The 18,203-nt window shown below is 48.3% G+C and overlaps 6 protein-coding genes across 6 annotated transcripts; 3 read left to right on the forward strand and 3 right to left on the reverse strand.

The window, feature by feature from the left end:
* Positions 1-289: 289 nt before the first annotated feature.
* EV420DRAFT_1602277 (putative zinc-finger-containing protein) lies at positions 290-1,177 on the reverse strand. The gene is made up of 3 exons (XM_060475028.1): positions 990-1,177; positions 629-931; positions 290-577 (listed from the first exon to the last, which is right to left on the reverse strand). Exons 1-3 carry the CDS (start codon positions 1,149-1,151, stop codon positions 341-343), a joined length of 702 nt encoding a protein of 233 aa, XP_060321436.1. The 5' UTR covers positions 1,152-1,177; the 3' UTR covers positions 290-340.
* Positions 1,178-3,143: 1,966 nt separating this feature from the next.
* EV420DRAFT_1602292 (uncharacterized protein) lies at positions 3,144-3,414 on the reverse strand (the record flags this gene model as incomplete). The annotated part of the gene is made up of 2 exons (XM_060475029.1): positions 3,216-3,414; positions 3,144-3,160 (listed from the first exon to the last, which is right to left on the reverse strand). Coding segments are annotated over exons 1-2 (197 nt in total), but the record flags the coding sequence as incomplete, so codon positions are not given.
* A 3,848-nt stretch (positions 3,415-7,262) lies between these two features.
* Positions 7,263-8,066, forward strand: EV420DRAFT_582515 (uncharacterized protein). The gene is made up of 3 exons (XM_060482670.1): positions 7,263-7,383; positions 7,447-7,778; positions 7,845-8,066. Exons 1-3 carry the CDS (start codon positions 7,378-7,380, stop codon positions 8,008-8,010), a joined length of 504 nt encoding a protein of 167 aa, XP_060321438.1. The 5' UTR covers positions 7,263-7,377; the 3' UTR covers positions 8,011-8,066.
* A 3,768-nt stretch (positions 8,067-11,834) lies between these two features.
* Positions 11,835-12,673, forward strand: EV420DRAFT_1602303 (uncharacterized protein). Its single transcript, XM_060475030.1, has 3 exons — positions 11,835-11,915; positions 11,986-12,482; positions 12,537-12,673. The coding sequence occupies exons 2-3, from the start codon at positions 12,274-12,276 to the stop codon at positions 12,541-12,543; spliced, it is 216 nt and encodes a 71-aa protein (XP_060321439.1). The 5' UTR covers positions 11,835-11,915; positions 11,986-12,273; the 3' UTR covers positions 12,544-12,673.
* A 2,094-nt stretch (positions 12,674-14,767) lies between these two features.
* On the forward strand, positions 14,768-14,988 carry EV420DRAFT_1602309 (uncharacterized protein; the record flags this gene model as incomplete). Its single annotated transcript, XM_060475031.1, has 2 exons — positions 14,768-14,839; positions 14,884-14,988. The coding sequence occupies 2 exons, from the start codon at positions 14,771-14,773 to the stop codon at positions 14,986-14,988; spliced, it is 174 nt and encodes a 57-aa protein (XP_060321440.1).
* Positions 14,989-16,208: 1,220 nt separating this feature from the next.
* Positions 16,209-16,571, reverse strand: EV420DRAFT_1655055 (uncharacterized protein; the record flags this gene model as incomplete). Its single annotated transcript, XM_060478837.1, has 1 exon — positions 16,209-16,571. One exon carries the CDS (start codon positions 16,569-16,571, stop codon positions 16,209-16,211), a length of 363 nt encoding a protein of 120 aa, XP_060321441.1.
* Positions 16,572-18,203: the final 1,632 nt, after the last annotated feature.

Here is an 18,203-nt window from a genome sequence, read left to right on the forward strand (position 1 = left end):
GGGAAGACCTTGCTTTCCAGCAGGTAAAGAACGTTATGCAGACGATACTGAATGAAACTGCAAATAACTTTGCGATGATGAAACCTACATCAACTGACTTTGAAGATTACGTCTGCGGAACGAAGGTTTTGAGGTGTTTATTTATTTGAATTCATCGAAGATATGTAGAAGTCCACCAAACTGGCAATAAAATGTCCATGTCCGAGAAATAGATTGTCAAAGGTAGGGAGGTATCACGGGAAACCTATGGTATATATATAACACAGCATGAGCGATAGATAGATGTTTAGTAGATCAACTTGAAAATTTCGTGCAACACCACCGAGCCATTTTGTTTTCGTCACTCCTGGGAGATATATATCTTCCGGAGCTGGTCCTCGGTAGCTCGTTCGTCGCAGACGGGACATGCCTCTGTATATTTCAGCGCAGCGCGGATGCATCGTACGCAATACACATGTCCACACAGAGTCGCGCAAAGGGTCATGTGCTCTTTTTGGCACATTGGACACGAGAAGTGAGACGTCTCTTCGACGTCTTCTTCATCACTTTCCTCTGCGTCGTCGGTTGCCGCATTATTCTGACAGGCAGAGTCAGGATCAGGCAAACATCAGGAGAAGAGACTACTCACAAATAATGGCGGCAACCTGAGATACTCCGGGTCTTCAAAGTCGTACTCATTGCTGTCTTCCCACGAGGTATCAAGGGGCTCGTCTCCTGATTCGGAGACTTCGTCGGGATACTCCTCCTCGCCCCTTTCGTCCTCCCAGCCGTCTTCGAGGTCATAATAGTCCTCTTCTTCTGAGTCATCGTCGTCACTGTCGCCGTCGTCGGAGCTATGAACTTGCTCCATGTGGACACGAAAGCCTGCCGCTGTACGGCAGTGCTTGTCGCAGGGCACACAATAGTGATGATTGGGTGCAGTGACGCAGTGCTATAGAAAAAAGCGCGTTAGCGTCTTGAGCGGAAGGAGAAGAGCAACGGACACTTACGCGACGAAGAATTTGGCCATTCAAAAATCGACGGCCACATCTCCAGCATTCGGGATGGTCGTTGGAGTTCATAATGTGCTCGGCGCGTTGCCGTTTATCGAAGAAGTACTCGTCGCACAAAGCGCAGTACACTCCGTCCATGCATATCATATCAGTAGACATGATGATAGATGATAATAGTTGTTTGGTTCGATGGTTGTTGTTGGTTGTTCAAAGTGATGTTATTGTGGGGATCCATGCTACAGAGCACACCTATTTTATACCTTTCGCTAGTATGCGCATGTTTTGGCACGTCTTAGACATGGACTCCGGAGAAACAGGCCTCTAAGACTACCGGTTCTTCGAAATGGCCCCTCGGGTCGAAAAGGAGGCATTTTTTGATTCCACGGAAGTATCGACTGCGATCGGACAAAAGGGGCTACTGCTCAACACAGTTTCGAACGGCGGTAAATTCCTGTGAATCGAGTCCTCGACCGGCGGCAGTCTTAGGCATCCAGTGCGGCGTTGTGGTATGATGGCGAAAAGTTGAAACTCACTCTAGCTCGATAGCTTCCGTCCTTCATTTCTCCCGTAACAACGCAGGTTTCACCAAGATGTCTGAGAGAAGGACGATCTTCCGGTGAAACAAGTTCACGCAACCACCGGTTTCTTCATGGGCGAGCCTACGCTGAGCAAACGAGGCGCACGTCGGTAAAGACTCGGTGAGGTAGGACAAGGAACAGAAAGTACATCGCTTGGGAGGGTCTTTGAAGTCGCCGGGACTCTGATTTATACGGAGGAGCAGCATGCTATCCAACATATGAGCAGGTCGCCTCTTTGTGCACTGATAACAGATTTTCTTCATCAAGACGCTACATCCTCGTTCACTATCGCCCTCTGGCGACGCTTAGCAGGTACGACGTATACACAAAGTTTTTGAGTCTCGCGCAGGAATGTCAGACCATTAACCGCAATCCTCACTGAATCTGGTCAAATCTCTCCTTCAGAAATGGTAGAACAAATTCGACGGCGAAGAACACAGATCCATCATAGCGCATTGGATCTCTCGAAGACCTTCAAACGCTGCTGAGAAATGGAATTGTCTTCGGTCTCGTACACCCTTGATCGAATGCAGGAGAATTCGTTCGCCGCCAAGGATACAAAGAAGAGTTTCGCGATTCTTGTCGCCAGTGAGATAGGAATTTCATGGGATGGATGGAATGCAGTATCGAGGCAGCAGACTTCCCGCCAACATAGAATGGAAATTCTGTCGTTGAGTCTGAGAACAGGACTTCTGGTAGATGAATTCTGGCGACACATACCTTCCTTCCCTGTACCATTTGCCTTATCCAGCTTCTCATGAGCGCATACATTGACTTGGCGCGAGAATCTCGGCCAGACATTAGCCAGAAAGGCGGCGAGAGAAGGGGTCTGCGTCAATCTTGCCTAGATATAGGAGCACGGGACGAATAATTTTTTTTGACTGGAGCGCGCCCTGTCACTGGCACGAACACGGTATTCACCGCCGCCACCAGTCACATCGTAGGTGGTACCCTAGTCTCAACGATAGAACAATACTGGAAGGAGTGTCCGGTAAGCATTTTTAGGGCGACGACAAGATCTTACCATCATGAAGATCCCAAATAGTATAGGCTCAGCGACCTCCTTTCAATAATGTTGCTCAATAGAATGCGCGATTGCAGTGTTCGTGAGACCATGGATGATGTAGACGATATTGGAGAGCAATGATTGACTTCAAGGCGGCTCACAAAGGCAAGGACCAATCGAAACTCCGACACCATCTCTGCCGTCCTCTGCCGGTCGGCGTACTTTCTAACTTCAACCACCACCGAATTATCACAACGAAATCACCAGCAGCTCTGTACCTGCTAATAAACACCAACTTACGGTCAAGAATTTGAAGAAGCAGATTGACCATATCAGCCGAGCTTGCTGCTAATTTTGATGGGCGACTTATTACTAACATCACTCGAAGGAATGGCTGGTCATGAAGTGAATTACAGCGCTACGCGTAACAAGAGTACATTCAATCGAATCTTATATCCACCATCGCATCAAATCCTGGGTATAATGAACATTTAGTTAACTTATTTGATAAGGTAGCCGCGACTAACCTGAAACTCATCACTGACCACGCCAATTATGCTCAATTATAGCGACATGTCTACTCACTACAGACGCGTCAAAAGTCAGTCACATTCATAGACGACATCAAGAAATACTCACAGGAGCGACAAGGTGATATCACCATTGACCTTGGCCTGGATGGCAATCTCAACCTCGAGGTTGAGGTCCAAGCGAAGCTTCAAGGCTTCCTTGGCGGGTGCGGCAGCCTGCCTGTTGGAGCGAGCAGCAACCTGTCCACCGGCAGAGGCGAAAGAGGGAGAAGAGAACTTGGTAGCAGTTTCTGGGGCAGACATTGTCGTTAAACTGAAGACTCTAACATCAACTAGGCCAGCTTTTATACCATCCATCCGGGACGGTGTTCGCCCACATCCGCCGCAACTTTGCCCATTCTGGACCTCAATGTCGCGGCAGGTTTGCAGGTACGTAAATCTCGCGCGATCCTGTGATACTTTCTCCCGGTCTGATTTCGTAAACGCAGTTGATCTGATTCAACGCGCATTCAAAATCAAATTATACGTAGGGAGACAAATTCGAGACCAGAAGCTGCCCTCGGAGAATTAATGACTGCCGTAAAAGCGGGTGTGGCTGGAGACCCGACACTCGCTCCCTCTGCTGTCTTCCATTCCACGTCGCTGCGTATCCTATCGTCGCGAAACGGGAACCTCTCACCGAATGTTTGTCGCAGAACTCGGCTCCCGGACGCTGGTTGCGGAAATAATGGTCGAGGGTGAAAAATCGACAACAGAAGAATGCGACACCGAGTTGGCCGAACATCGTGCGGTGTCAGCTCGCTTTGATGCCTATGCGTTGTCATTTCCGTACCTCGGAGTGGGGCCTGACATTCTCTCCGACGTGAAGATGGTCTAATGACCTTCATTCAAACTGAAGACCGGCCCCGGGAATAATTATACTGTTCGTCGCTCCTATAATTCCTTCATTAACACTGCTAATTGAAACACGAGCAGATGCACCGGCTCTTTTACAATAAATTGAATATCAATCATCTTTTAGGCACACGGGACGCGAGAACTCTGAACCATACCAGGCCAAGCAAAACTCTTTCTTTCGAACTGCAATATTCCTACGGCGAGTCGGAAACTCAGTTCTCTGACTAACTTACGGGACACTTTGGCCCAGACGCGTCTGAAGATCTGGGCATGTCAACTTAATTGATGGAACGGGATTCGGTGGCGCACGGGAGTTCAATTGCGTCTCCAGTACGTGCCGCGGTTGTTTTTTCCTGCAGCTATGCTTCTCCCTCGAGTCTTTCCCTGCCGATCAACCCACCAACAAAGCACGGTAGAGTCTTCCGGTCGTTCCCTATCTCCGTCTGGCGCGTAAGGAGCCCCAAGGAGGTACTGAAGCTCAGCCCTGACCCCAAGATCGCCATCGACGTGAACGATACACACTTTCGTTTCTGTAAGTCCGCTGACTTCTGCTGACTTATTCTCTATTCTAACTTGGTCACTAGCAAGTAAAAATTCGCCGCAGCAAGAGCCCTTGGGTTAGTCTTCGTCTGGTTTCTTAGCTTCCTTGAGGCTGTTTCGTTGCAGTTCTTTTAATTATGGGATCTCGAGTTGGCTAGAAGATGGAATGTACCATTCGCTCCGTGTCTGTCTTGAATAGCCCTTTGCTACTCACGAATATAAGCGTGTAGTCGTGCTCAAGTCTATGACCAACCGTGCTGAATCTCCTCTCCATTAGCTTAAATCAACTATGTTTGTTCTCAGCACTGCTACGATATACGTCAGAACGTCCTTCTAAGATGTTGATGTGTAGGCCTAAGAGCTTCCTTCGTCCCGAATTAATTATGCCTATGTTCGAAATTCCGGGTTCTAATGTATGACAATCCCTTCAGTCTTACAGACAGACCAGTCGTTCAGACAGATACTATTGCTCTTGACATTATATTTCGACATATCATGCGCAGACAAGTAGTCGATCGAAAAAGGCATTGGAAAAGCACTACTATATACAAGTGGTGACGGTATACATGAAGCATTCTTCCACAGACATACTGCCCGGCCCTTATCAATCAACCAGAATCCAGAATCCGTCCGAGAACCGAAATCACAATGCTAGTACCAGTGAAAAGCTCAGTACACAAAAACCGGCACCGATTAAAGAAAGCTGCAAACCTGATAACCCAAGGAAACCTGATTTGTTTTCACTCATACTGAGCACGTTTACTCACTAAATCGGAATTCAGCGATAGCCCCACTACAGAACAACGAAGGGACAATTTACAGCAGCGAGAGAGTGATGTCACCGTTGACCTTGGCCTGGATGGCGATGTCGACCTCGAGGTTAAGGTCCAACCTGAGCTTCAGCGCCTCCTTGGGGGCAACAGCTCCAGCGCCGACACGGGCGGTTAGCTGGCCGTTCCTAGCATCAGCATCAGCGGTGGCGCCGAGAACAGAGACGCGAGTTTGAACAGTTGGTTGAGACATATCGTTGTGAATTTTGGAAGGCCGGGACAGGCCCTTTTATACGAGCATTGAGGGTGAGAGAAACGTCATGTCGAGTTCTCCTCGGTATGGGGGATTGCGGATGCGGAATTCCATTTCATTGCATAGTAAAATTCAATGAACAAATTAATCCTTGTACACGAAACGTCACATCCCTTGGAACTTTGAGACCGGTGGGGTACTTATTACTTACAAGGAAGTTTTACAAAGCGCAAGTTCAGCCGATGCGTCGCAGCCTCAGGTTAGAAGTGAAGGTACACCGGCCGTTTGCAAATATGAACATGTATGGATGGGTTCCTTCCAAGCCCGTTTTGAGATCAACCGAATAAGCCAACGAGTCAATATAACTCTGGGTCCCTTCCAAGTAGGTTTGCAGCGAGGCCTCGGTAGAATTAAATGACGCGATCGACGCATTGTATTGCTTTCAGTTACACGCAGGTCATGGGAGGTCTAACGTTGGATTTTATCGAACACGCTCAGTCAGCGTTCCCATGACCGTGGACTAGAACGCGGGCGTAATGTAATGGGAACGAGAAATCGAGTCTAGGTCATCGCGTAAGCATAGCAGTTGTCGATGGATCTAGTGCCTCGGACCGGAACCGCGGACCTACAAGCGCCCATAAGATGTCAGGGTCTTTCCAGGACGAAAATATACACGATTACGAGTGTAATCGTAGGAAAGTCGGATGCGGGCCGCTGCAATGACTTATAGCATGGATTCTCAGCCCCGCCACGACGCCGGGGTCTTGGAGAAGAGTTTACAGAGAATAGGGCGCGGGCGCTGCTGCATAATTCTCAGTCCCCGTATAGAAACATTGAGTTGCGAAGACTCAAGTACTCACGTTCCAAACTGCAATGATAGTATCATATTACAAGAATCTATCCGTTTTGCCACAATACTGGCCCCTGGTAACCGAACTTTTGACAAAAAGAGCGAGGCTTGTCTCGTAGGAAGAGGTACCGGTTCATCACTGGCGAACAGCTGGCTAAAGGAAACGAAGAAGTTCAGTTTGGATCAATCCGGGCCAAGTATATCACACCTGCGCTGTTGATGATGATGGGCTTCGCCTGAGGGTAGTTTGCGAATAAAAAGCCCGTCTCACAAGATCTTAGCGCATTGGATTGCTGTATAGCTGCGGATGTTGTTACTAGGAAAGAAATTGAGAAGGATAGAAGTGGCACTCAAACGATATCAATCTCTGCTGCGTAGTGATAACGCTTTCAAGCGTGCGGAAAAGCTGTAAGGGTGCTTAGCTATAGTTTCCGGTATGCAGAAAGAGGGTTCGTCGAGTGATAGAAGTTCAGGAAGCCCTCAGGACACGCAGGCGGCATGGTGCTGTTACTTCCAGATGTGGCAATGATCGTCCGCCTCTTCCTATAATGTTTTGATGTTCAACATTCCTCGTTGCCCGCCTAGCTCAATCGGATAGAGCGTCAGACTCTTACAATTCCCAGACGGAGCCACATAACATCTTGACGAGGTCGTACAGCGTATTTTTGGCTGCTGCGGCGATTTCCTTTTTGTTTTGTCGCGTTCTGGGGCTGTCACTGGGTTCGAGAACTTGGACAAGGTGGGATCTGACGGTAACGAGGGCTGTATCGAGGTCGTCCATGGTGGTAGGAGGAGACGAGACGAGATGGTACATGGTGGTAGGAGGACAATTACGTCACTGCCATCGTGTCGTCCTATTCGAGCCGCGCCGATCGAGCCATGCTGTATTGGTGTGCTCGCCTAGTGCTCGCCGCCGAGCGAGCTTTTTTGCTACGATAGTGCTGCGCTATCAGTTTGGCCTATGCTGGTTGGTCCTCGTTGTATACTAGCTCGCAAGGTGCTCACCTATGTGTGTCGCCTATGCTCGCAGTATAGTTGGTATACTCGCCAGATGTGTGCTCGCCTATGCTCACCACTTGCTCTCGCCTATGGCTCGAATGGCTCACTGATGCTCGCTGCTCGTCCCTCGCCTACGGCTCGGGCTAGCCGCGAGGGTCCCTCCCGGCGCACGAACCATTTTTATACGTTTCCCCCTCTCCTGGAGGCAGGAAAAGGTGTAGATCCCAGAAATTTCATTTTGAAAAGTATTACATCGGTACTAAAGGATGTTTTGTGTGATGAGACTGTTCGATCGCGCCGATCACTCAACGATCGATATCGGTCGACAGACTTAGATCCTTGTCATCATCACTATTCTATCGTGTGAGTTATCCATTTGGAGCTCTTGCCAAAGTAATATTTTAATCCGCATTTCCCTTTGGCATGCAGGAAGGATATCAACAACCGGTCAAGAAGGGAGAAGGGCAGGTTACAACATGTTACAATTTCTTGTCTCCGAGTACGACTCGTCAAGAGGAGATGGGCAAACGTCCATCGAATCAGAGGCAACCTTCTGATTCAGACTTGGATTCAGCATAACAGCCAGACGAACTGACCTTATACCGAACGGCATTCAACGATCCGAATCCTGTTTCTGCGACCGTGCGCCCGAAAATCATTGCCTGGGAAGTGAGCTATCTTCAAGTCGACCGTGGATACGGTACACTCACAGGAGCGAAAATATGATGTCTCTGCTGACTTTTGCCTTGATGGCGATGTCAACCTCCAGGTTGATGTCCAAACGTAGTTTCAGTGAGCCTTCTCCATCTGCTTGACTAGCGATCTCTTCGTCGTTGTCTCCAAAGGAAAAATTAGGTGCACCAAGGATAGAAGCGTAGGGAGCTGGTTCAGACATTTAACGTTGGTGAAGGTGACTTCCCTCGAAGAACTCGTCGGTGAGTGAACCAGCTGCCTTGTCGTGCCCGCTTAGACCAATTCTGTTTGTATGGGTTCAAGTCCTCTTGGGAAAAGACGCGAATTTCGTCGAAGACGGGGCGTGATTGCATTTATGCTACGGTCCTCGGGATGGAAGAGATGAGTGGCGGCAGAGGCCCTGCAGGTGTGCGAGTCGCTGTGACTTACTGTTGTTGGAGGTATAGGGATCTTATTAGGGCTCCAACCGTTTAGTTTTCGTTTATGCTCAGGTCCAAACTAAACGGAAATGGTTGCGAAACCATTTATAAACAGTGTATAAATGATTGTACAGGGTAGATCACATGACACTTTAGAATAGCGGCAAATGTGCATCAATTCTCTTATTAATACGTGTATCTACAGCATTCTAGATTGAATGTTGAGAACGCATCCTCTCTATAGACATTGGTCATGACATGGTAGATGGGATCATCGGATAAAGCCTCTTTCACTGCGGCTGGAGGGAGGTTACTGCAAAGGCATGCAAACTGCTGCACAAGGGCAGACCGAAGAGACTGAGGGTGTCATGGTTCTTGGAAGCCTGAGGGTGCAGTTGGACATGGTGAAGACGGCCTTTATATTGAAGAAATACTTGTGAAAATACACAATGACTCACTAGTCGAGAGGCAGACATTGTCCTTGAACAATTGGGGAATGAGATAATATTGGTCAGTGGTGGTTGTAGCATCGCACAAAGTCAACGAAGTGGATAATTGATGCACTGCCTAATTGGATGATTAGGTAACCATTTACCATTTAGTTTACTGTTTGTTTACCGTATGCCTCTCGACCTAAACTTAAACGGTAAACTAAACGGTTTAAACAGTGTATAAACTGTTTCATACAGAAACGGTTGGAGCCCTAGATCTTATTCGGAAGACCTTTTCTTTACGCACGTACCGCGCTGTGATCACATGCTTATCATGTGATCTTCTCGGACATATATATACTACGTACCTTCCTTTCCTGCTCCTCAGTCGCTTCCACATTTCTCGTGCACTGAGGAGGTTAGTCTATTTCGTTTACTCGATTTTGCATCGCCTTTACTTAACCTTTACCTTAGATACTTACTTTGTGTACTCGGTATAGGTAAATCAGTCGCTTCCACATTTCTTGTGCACTGAGGAGATACTTACTTCGTGTACTCGGTATAGGTCCTTAGGCTGACAACTGTCTGTTTAAGGGCGGCCAATGCCGATCAACAGGATCGCTGTTTCTATAGGTCCTTGTAGGGCCATCTTTCGGTCGAGCCGACGCTAACGGCATTTTTGCCAGCCCCGGTATAGACACCTCCATCTCTACCTTCGTTTGTTGATTCAGAATATCAGTACTTACTTCAATCGCACCTCACCCCTTATTCATGTCAAGTTAGTGTATGATCGGCCGACTGTATCCCCCAGATACTCCAATGGCTAGATATATTTGCAATATTCTTTAGACAGCATGCACTCTTTTGGCTTGTTCTTCTCGGCGTTTATGGAGGGGCATCACTGCATATTCCTCACCTTCCACTCGAAACAATTTTAGTCCAATACACTCGTTACTAACCCGCCTAACGTTGCTCCTACCCTCACTCGTCGTAAAGAGTGCCCTTCACAACAACCTCTTAGACTCCACTTCAACCCCACGTCTCATAAGCTCCTTAGCTCATTCGCATGCCTTCCGTCGGTGTGAGAGTAAAATTAGAGTCGTCATATTGAAGCTAGGATCATTGCAGTAAACACGTACTTTCGCTTCTCAGAGTGACTAGAAGCGATGCAAATCCAAGTTCTCAGCTTGGTGTGCTTTTGGCTCATGACCGTTCTGTGGCCAAATTTCGGATTATTGATTGATTGACCTGGCCCGGGTGAGAAGTGGGTTCGTCAACGTGCTCTGATGCAGATCATTACCACCCCGTACTGCGAGTGTCTTTCTGAAGCCATGCCGTTCCATTCATTCTAAAGATACGCTTGCGGGAGAATCACTGATATTCGTTTGTCATAGGCACCGTGGCATGGTTACATTTGTTCAGACTTTAAGGTATCTCCTTCTGTTTCTCGATAGCCATTGGGGTTCACTAGAAATATGGGCTCAGCAGAAGCTGATATCGGTATCTAAGACCGCAGTTTAGATGCGTAATCACAGTCATGTAACTCGAAGATGAGTGCGGAGAGTCAATACCGCTGCCATGGCCTTGTTGTTTTTCCATAGGGAAGCAAGGGAGGCTGACGCCTTCGAAGTATAGCATACGACGTTAAAGGCTGGCCTAGAACAAGTCGTGGTACTCGCGAAGGCCGGTTGCGACGTTTCGTCGTCGTCAAAGGGAACGGAGAAAGACATGACGTGCTCTCCAAATGGTATTGAAGAATACGGGGACCTGGGACAGTCGGAAAAAGCCATGGATGAGACATCTAGAGGGACTAGAGCTCTCCGTAAAGTAAACGGAGTAATTGGCGCTTGAATTTACCATCGTTATAGTACTGCTTTACGCAAGAGCGCTTGATACGATGCCACCAATAGAATAACGAGGGAATGTGGGACCAAGGCAATGCAAAGTCGGTCTAGGCAGACCTGTCACTCAAGAATTCATCAGAGTTAAACGAGAGGAGACTGAGGGTTTGGAGCCAATCATGCCAAAGCGGGAGACCAGAGTACGGTCATGAGTTCGCTTGCCTGTCAGCATGACATCTTGGCCGCGAGAGCGATATTTCTATATGGAGTGACCTCCACGGCTACCGATGCTCCCCGGTGAGAGACAGGCAGGAGCTTTGCAGAAAGCGATGATGGTGAGAAGGAAAGGTTCAAATTTGCCGTGGCAGCGCACCATCAGCAACTCCGATCAACTGATCGCCAATGCGAATCCGGGCCGAATGCCGGTATCCGTTTCAAGAAAGAACCATCGCGTCAATTCCCGAGGTTCTGAAGAAGAGATGTACTGGTGATGTTCTCAGAAACGTGTAGGGACTCTCCCCCTACCATCTACGCACTAACTGCCTATGGCATTTCTAAATTCTAGTACCTTTACAATCTCTGCGCAACAATCTCGATTCGATTAGAAGCCTGCTCCCGTCGAATCCCCATCTGGAACTTTCATTTATTAGCCCCGTGTTGCTGTCGCGGTACCGAGAATGACCCAAGGCCCTTTGAAGCTGCAAGCGGAAAGAGACGTAGACGAAGATGTCAGTCCATAAAGGGGTACTTGAAAGTTGAAACTCCAGTGGCGCCTTGAAGGAAGACGACAAAGGTACAAGAAGTTTGTGTGATATTATTCGGAAAGAAGGAGATGGCAATGTACCTCGACAAAAAATAGGCCTCAGAAGTTGATGCAAGGTCGGTCAGTATTGCACAATAATAGCTAATGAACCTCTAGATCAGACAAAATTATGACGGCTATGATGTGCGTGCGTTTAGATTAGATTATGGCAACATCGTGATGTGGGTTATACTTCCCATTGAGTTAGGAGATCACATGTTTTCCCTGTTTCTCCTCGATACCCAGGTAAATAACTCGTTTCTCAGAAGCTTTGTTTTTGGAAGGAGCCTTCCAGGTTCCCGGAAGGTTTGAACGTGCGTCCAGACCCTAACTTTAGTATACATTCTATGCATTATGTTGAACCGAAATCCCTATATTTACCAGGTCTTCAATCGCGAAATGGAATACAACACATGGGGTAACTTGAATCATTGCCTGGAGTTTACCAATTCAAACTGAGCATTACGTACCGCGAGCACTGGTACTCCCCGCCCCTCCAACATTAATCAAACTCCTAAGGACGACGAGGCACCCGGTTTACATGCAAGACAACGTTCTGCTTTAGTAATGTTACTCCAACCCCCTCGTTTTCAACTTATGCGGGACTGTCATCGCGTATAAAAGAGCCAGTCCCTTCAAGGTATCGACTCAGATACCAGCTGCACAAGTATCATGTCTTCTCAACCCGCTACCCAATACGCTACCTCCGAGAACACTGCCTTTGGCAGTGAAAACAAGGTCGGGCAAGTCACCAACCAAGGCCTCGGCCGCGGTGGTGTCGGCAAGCAAAAGGAGGCTCTCAAGCTCAGGTTGGACCTCAACCTCGAGGTCGAGATTGCCATCCAGGCCAAGGTCAACGGCGACATCACCCTTTCCCTCTTGTAAGTTCGAATGTTCTATTTTGCGATTGAACTTAGAGCTGACTTCGCGTGCAGGGAGTAAATCCTCCAAGGGCCAGTAGCTTGAATTGAGCGCACCAGTCGGGTTACAGGTCAGCTTTTGCGTCGTTTTCAAATCGCACTTGGAGCTAATGTCTTACCGACGTTGTTAGGACTATTGTCAAGGAATCCTGTTAGCCGTACTTGTTCACATCGCTACCTCGATAGAAATTTACCATCCTTTTATCATCTCTACTTTCCCCTTCGCCAAATTGCTTCTACTCTTTCTTCCCAACTGTTCCTTTTTATCCTCATCCTTGTTTTTGTCAATTCGTGCCAATTATCGAGTCGTATAGCTTTTGTGTCCAATATCAGTGTCGCTCCTCACCGCGTTCAAATTCAAGTATATTTACCTTGATTTCCAAAGAATGTGTGAATTAGTTTGAAGTCTACATTCGTGAGTCATTTTGATACCAGCAAGCAGTCCGAATCCTAGTCGACCGAAACAGAGAAGGCGCTAGAAAAATGCCACGAAAGCGGTGCAAAGGATGATGGGTAACAGAATGAGGGTTACTTGTTAGTATGTATTTCGTCGACGTGAGGTAGTAAAATTTGAACAGCAAGGAGGTGCCGGTGAAAGTGATGAAAAGAGATACGAGACGAGGGTAGGACTATTGATAAGGGAAAGCAATTTTTCACGCTCACGATGATGCGCCGAAGTAAACAAGCACACAGAGGAGTCTTTCGAGACATGGAAGGGGACGAAAGATCATCTCGAAGAGATGAATTACTGAGTCCACGAGTCCACGAAATAATGCTACCAAGAATTTCAAGAAACACCCAGGTGAAATGAGCGCATTGCAGCGCGACCAAAGCGCGACAAACGCGATAACTGGTAATCAGCTTGGACAATCGCTTTCCTTCGGATCCCTTCAACTGGGGAAGGCAATACTGAGACCGAATCGCGGCACGCGTCAACGAACAAGAGATAGGAAGCCTAAGGAGGCTGAAGCGAGTTCATTGTTACTGATCTTTAGGTCGTCGTGGCAAGAGACAAGACTGCCGGCCCGAGTTCCGTTCATACCGATTCGACCCGACTTGCCATAAACAGCTCAGGATTTTTGATCGCACGGTGTACACAGCCACGTCTACTTTGTGCACATACCAGTGCGACTACTACGGTAACAGCACCACACAAACAAAATTCATAAATAAAGTGAAGAATTACAACTTGACTCTCATAGAGCTTTGGGTTAGCGACGAATCGTCGACACGTTGTACATCGTTGCGACTTGCCCCGTCCAATAACTAGTCAAAGTCCAAGCCGGTTGCTAATCCTCACTCTTTTCCGGCTCCGTTGCCCCAAACTCTCGACAAAAGCGCCGTTTTTCCGAACACCCAGCTACACTTCCAAATACGAAACGAGGCCGTATTTGTCGTATACAGTTCCTTTGCGACACGTTTTCTGGTTGCTTTAAGTTTCTACATCAGACGTCGAGACTGCGAGGTCACATTCATTCTTTTCGGCCCACGAGGCCCACTGTGGGTACAACTAATTCAACCTCGTTTCAACCCGAGTCCGAGGTTCATGATCGTCTTCTCTCGATTCCAAGGATCGAATCCTAGGTTGCCGACACGCGCCTCTTCGCCAGACGCCACGGCGTTGAATGATTCCGTCACTTTTTCACCGCCAATCCGCCTCCATTGTATGATACCTTAATTGACGCCACAACGACGCCACGCTTGGTCTAGGCGCTGCGTTGTTACCTCGCGCCACTTACTCTTGATGTCATATTCCATTCTGGTAGCAACTCCGAGTCATTGGACGTCTTCGGCTATATTCCTTTCCTCCGGAATCCAACAAGCTACTGTCTCCCTAGAGACATGCAGGTCGAGGTCGCTCTAGGAAGGGAAAAAATCAACACAGGGTCACTGTTAAATCTTCCAAGTTTCGCTGTCGAACTCTGATTCACCCTCATTTTTTGGTGGTTCCTCGAATCGAAAGAACGTTGCGATGTATGCCTCCATTTGTGCGTGCGATCACATCACATTAGTCAATGCTTTCGGCCCGCGAAGGGGAGGTTCCGCCAAGTACGTCCTTCCGCTCCGTCGCATCTCTCCCCCAGTCCCCTGTACCGCAGACCTCCCTCGATTTTAATTTGATTTGGCAACGCGAAGGTCGCCATGCCACACGGTAGCGAAAAACACTTGACAGCAATTTAACCCATCTCTGCAAAGCTCGCCGTGAATAAAAGGGCTCACCCGTTTCACAAGAAATCCCCATTCCAACAATGTCTGCCCCAGAAACCGCTACTAAATTCGCACCTACCCAATCTTCCTCCGTCCTCGGTGGACAGATCGTCGGTCGCACTCCTCGCGAGGCTGCTCCTCCTGCGGCTTTGAGGCTGCTCCTCCTGCGGCTTTGAAGCTGCGCCTTGACCTCAACCTCGAGGTTGAGATTGCCATCCAGGCTAAGGTCAACGGTGACATCACCCTCTCTCTCCTGTAAGTACATCGGTGAACTGGCGGATCCTTGAGCTGACTATTATTCTAGCGAGTAAATGTCCTCGGCGGCTGGAGAGTTAGAGGCGGCATTCGGTCGTTGGATTTCAGGTAAGGCTTCGCCTGCGCGCGCCTCTCAATGTGCTCATTGAGATATACAGGTGGAAACACGTCTCTTACCTACATCCCACGCGGAGTACCGTACTTTCAGCTCTCTTTTTCCTGTTAGCCTTGTGGGAGTATTTAGTAGTGCATCCATACCTGTTAGATACTAATATCAACGCTGTTTTCGGGTTTTTACATGGAGTGACTCACTGAGATGCATTGAATATCTGTTTGATGGCTTAAATGCACGGCTTCCATCAGTGTCTGTTCCGTTCAATGGCTTGGTGCTTGAGCAGAGTGTTGCAACGCCGATTGGAAGTCTGGCCGGCTGTACTGTTGACAAGCAATCCGGAATACATATTCGGAGCAATACATCCACGAAGACGGGATGTTTGTCATTTGTCCGAAGGTACCGTAGCAACGTTCTGGGAGTATGTCGAAGACGCAAACGTGTTGTTTAGCAATCATAAGAACGTGAAGATAAATTTGTTGGGGTGGGGCGACAGATAGTCTGTTCGTTCATGAAATGACTATTGAGAAAATGTCGATGGTTGCATGAAGCGGAGTTGCGGCCGCTCGACGGGAAGGAAGACTGTTGGGCACCTATCGACAGGAGAATACCAATGACAAGATTATCTCGTCTGAATTCTGGCGTGACATTCCCAGCGTCGCGGGTACGAGAGACGGACAGGAGGGTTGGTACCGGCGGCAACTCTGGCGACCTAGACCACGGATGTTCATCTCTGTGCGGTCTATGTGGCGCATCTCGCGTCATTTACACCCACTTGGTGACGACTCGACGACAGTTCTTCTGTACGATGTCGCGCCTGACATATAATCTCTTATGCACAAGTCATTGGTGGGCACAAACCCAGTGACACTCATATTCGAGATAGTGTATACAAAGGCCGCAGCCTATACGAGGACGAGAACTGAAGGAACGACAATTTCTGAACACCGGATTTTGACCTGAGGCGAAAGCCTTAGCGCAACTCGAGGGGGAAATAAAAGACGCACCTTGGGAGTAGTAACTCGACGACTATATGCGCCTCTCAGGCCGCGAAGAATCATTCGCTAGCAAAACGAGATTAGCAAGGAAGTAACAGACAGAAATATAACGACTCACAGGAGCGAGAGGATGATATCTCCGTGAACCTTAGCCTGAATGGCGATGTCAACCTCCAAATTCAGATCCAACCTAAGCTTGCGGCCTTCCTCATTACTCCTCCTCCTTGCAACTGGAGCAGGAGTGTCGTCAATAGCACCAGTTCCACTGATAGAGTCCCATTCCTGCATTCCATTCAGGCTGCTGTTGGGCACGAAATCCCATTCCTTTCGTCGACCGCCGTAACCGGTACCGCTGACGGATTCCCAAGCCGAAGCGGTGCTAATGCTGCTGGGTAAACCGTCGATGTGAGAGCGCGTACTGGTAGGAGATTCACTGTAGTATGGGAGCCCGCTGACTGTGTTAGAATTGTGCGACATGATGGGCGTTGCAGTTTAAGTTGGTCGCACCCTTTTATACCGGGAAGGGGTAGCGATAACGTTATGCACACGCCACATTGAGGTACGTAAGGACGAACCGATTATCATCGAACCGCGGTTCCATGAATGTGTATCTGTTTGGTTACACTTTGCTTCTTGCTCTCATCCATTATCAACATTACTCTAACAAAGCCATTGCTGGGCACGCCGTCCAGGGAATGCACATGGACCAGGGCTCTTTTGCCTCTCCCGTACGATGACAATGGTGCCGTGCTCGACGAGACAGGCTTCTACTGAATATCTTCGCTGATATTCTGGGATGGAATGAAAAGGTAATCGTTACTCGTTCATTCATCTTTGTTGAATGCTTTCGACTTACTTATTTAATTTTTTTAGGCTCAGAACTCCGGATCTGCTGAGTGCTCGTCACTGAACTCTTTCAGTCAAAATCGCGCTCAACTCCACTTTTTGTGACTATTCGTTCGATGCGTATATGGGGAGGATGGTTGACCAAGGGAACCCAGTTTTCAACACGGATATCCGTGTCAGACTCGTAGTACCTGTTCTCCAGCACGACTCATGCGAAGGTTAAAGACGCCGCCAACATCTCATTTTTCACCTTTATCATAGTGACGGCGAGAGGCCCTTTTGTGTGACCGTAGCATCTGCTAGACACTTAGCCTTTCCCTTTAGGATCTCTCGCCCTGTGCTTCCCAGTACACGTGCCTCGTTTCAGCCTTGACCGCGTTTCGAGTCTTATCGACATTATTCTATCAAAGCCTGCTGGGCATGTTGTCTAATCAATGCACACGGGTCCGGACCATCCTATTACGACGTTAATGGTGCCGCGCTTAACGAGGGGGTTTCTACCGCGTCGATGCTGATTTTACCAACATCGAGCAGCCGCCTTGAGTTCATATTGAGGGCATTCTCTGGGTGCGACGAGGACCATGATAATTGCTGTCCGCTTACTCTTCGTTGGATGTTTTCAGCTTATCTTTCTAAGCTCATGGCACGAGTTCGAGCACGACTCGCGGAGACCCCGGTCCTATTGGGAATGCGCGACCAGGAAGAATTTCTCCGCAAAAGACGGTGCCAATGTCTTATCTTTTACCTCCATCACGGTGACAGTGACGCCTTTCTGTGTACCCGTCGCATCTACCTGACGCTTAGCCTTTTCCTTTAGGATCCCTGGCTATATATGCTTCCCAGCTCGCGGTTCTCGTTTCAGCCTTGAGTCTTGACTGTGTTCTGGGTCATCTTTGCCATTTCCCCGCTAATGTCAAAGCAACTGTGAAACGCTCGTCGAAAACGCAAAATGGTACTTCAGCAATCGCGGATAGTAGGATCCGACGCCTATGGCGTGGAGTTCGACTCTCCCGAAATGTTATCATCTTCGATGACCGCATTGTACGTTTGTTTGGTATTTCTCTTCAATTGTCTAGCACGCCTGTCATCCCCAATAAAGTCAGGACAAGTCGTCCCGCTTTCACGTCGGATCTTGTTGGGCAGGTGTTTCGATTGTATGCCTGTGTTTCCCGGTAAGCATGCTCGAACGTCGAAATATAATCAACACTAATTCGTATCTCATAGCTTTAAATTAGAACGAGTTCCGCGAGTATCTAATAAAGT

Source organism: Desarmillaria tabescens (assembly GCF_030435595.1).
Source record: "Desarmillaria tabescens strain CCBAS 213 chromosome Unknown EV420scaffold_255, whole genome shotgun sequence".
Lineage (NCBI taxonomy): Eukaryota > Fungi > Basidiomycota > Agaricomycetes > Agaricales > Physalacriaceae > Desarmillaria > Desarmillaria tabescens.

Excerpts from the sequence above, each read along its gene's own strand:
- EV420DRAFT_1602277 (XM_060475028.1), bottom strand. The coding sequence starts at position 1,151 with ATGTCTACTGATATGATATGCATGGACGGAGTGTACTGCGCTTTGTGC. Across the intron at positions 932-989 it reads ATGGCCAAATTCTTCGTCGC|CACTGCGTCACTGCACCCAA; the intron begins GTAAGTGTCCGT and ends TTTTTTCTATAG. Across the intron at positions 578-628 it reads TCAGGTTGCCGCCATTATTT|AATAATGCGGCAACCGACGA; the intron begins GTGAGTAGTCTC and ends TCTGCCTGTCAG.
- EV420DRAFT_582515 (XM_060482670.1), top strand. Across the intron at positions 7,779-7,844 it reads CATCATCACTATTCTATCGT|GAAGGATATCAACAACCGGT; the intron begins GTGAGTTATCCA and ends TTTGGCATGCAG.
- EV420DRAFT_1602303 (XM_060475030.1), top strand. The coding sequence starts at position 12,274 with ATGTCTTCTCAACCCGCTACCCAATACGCTACCTCCGAGAACACTGCC.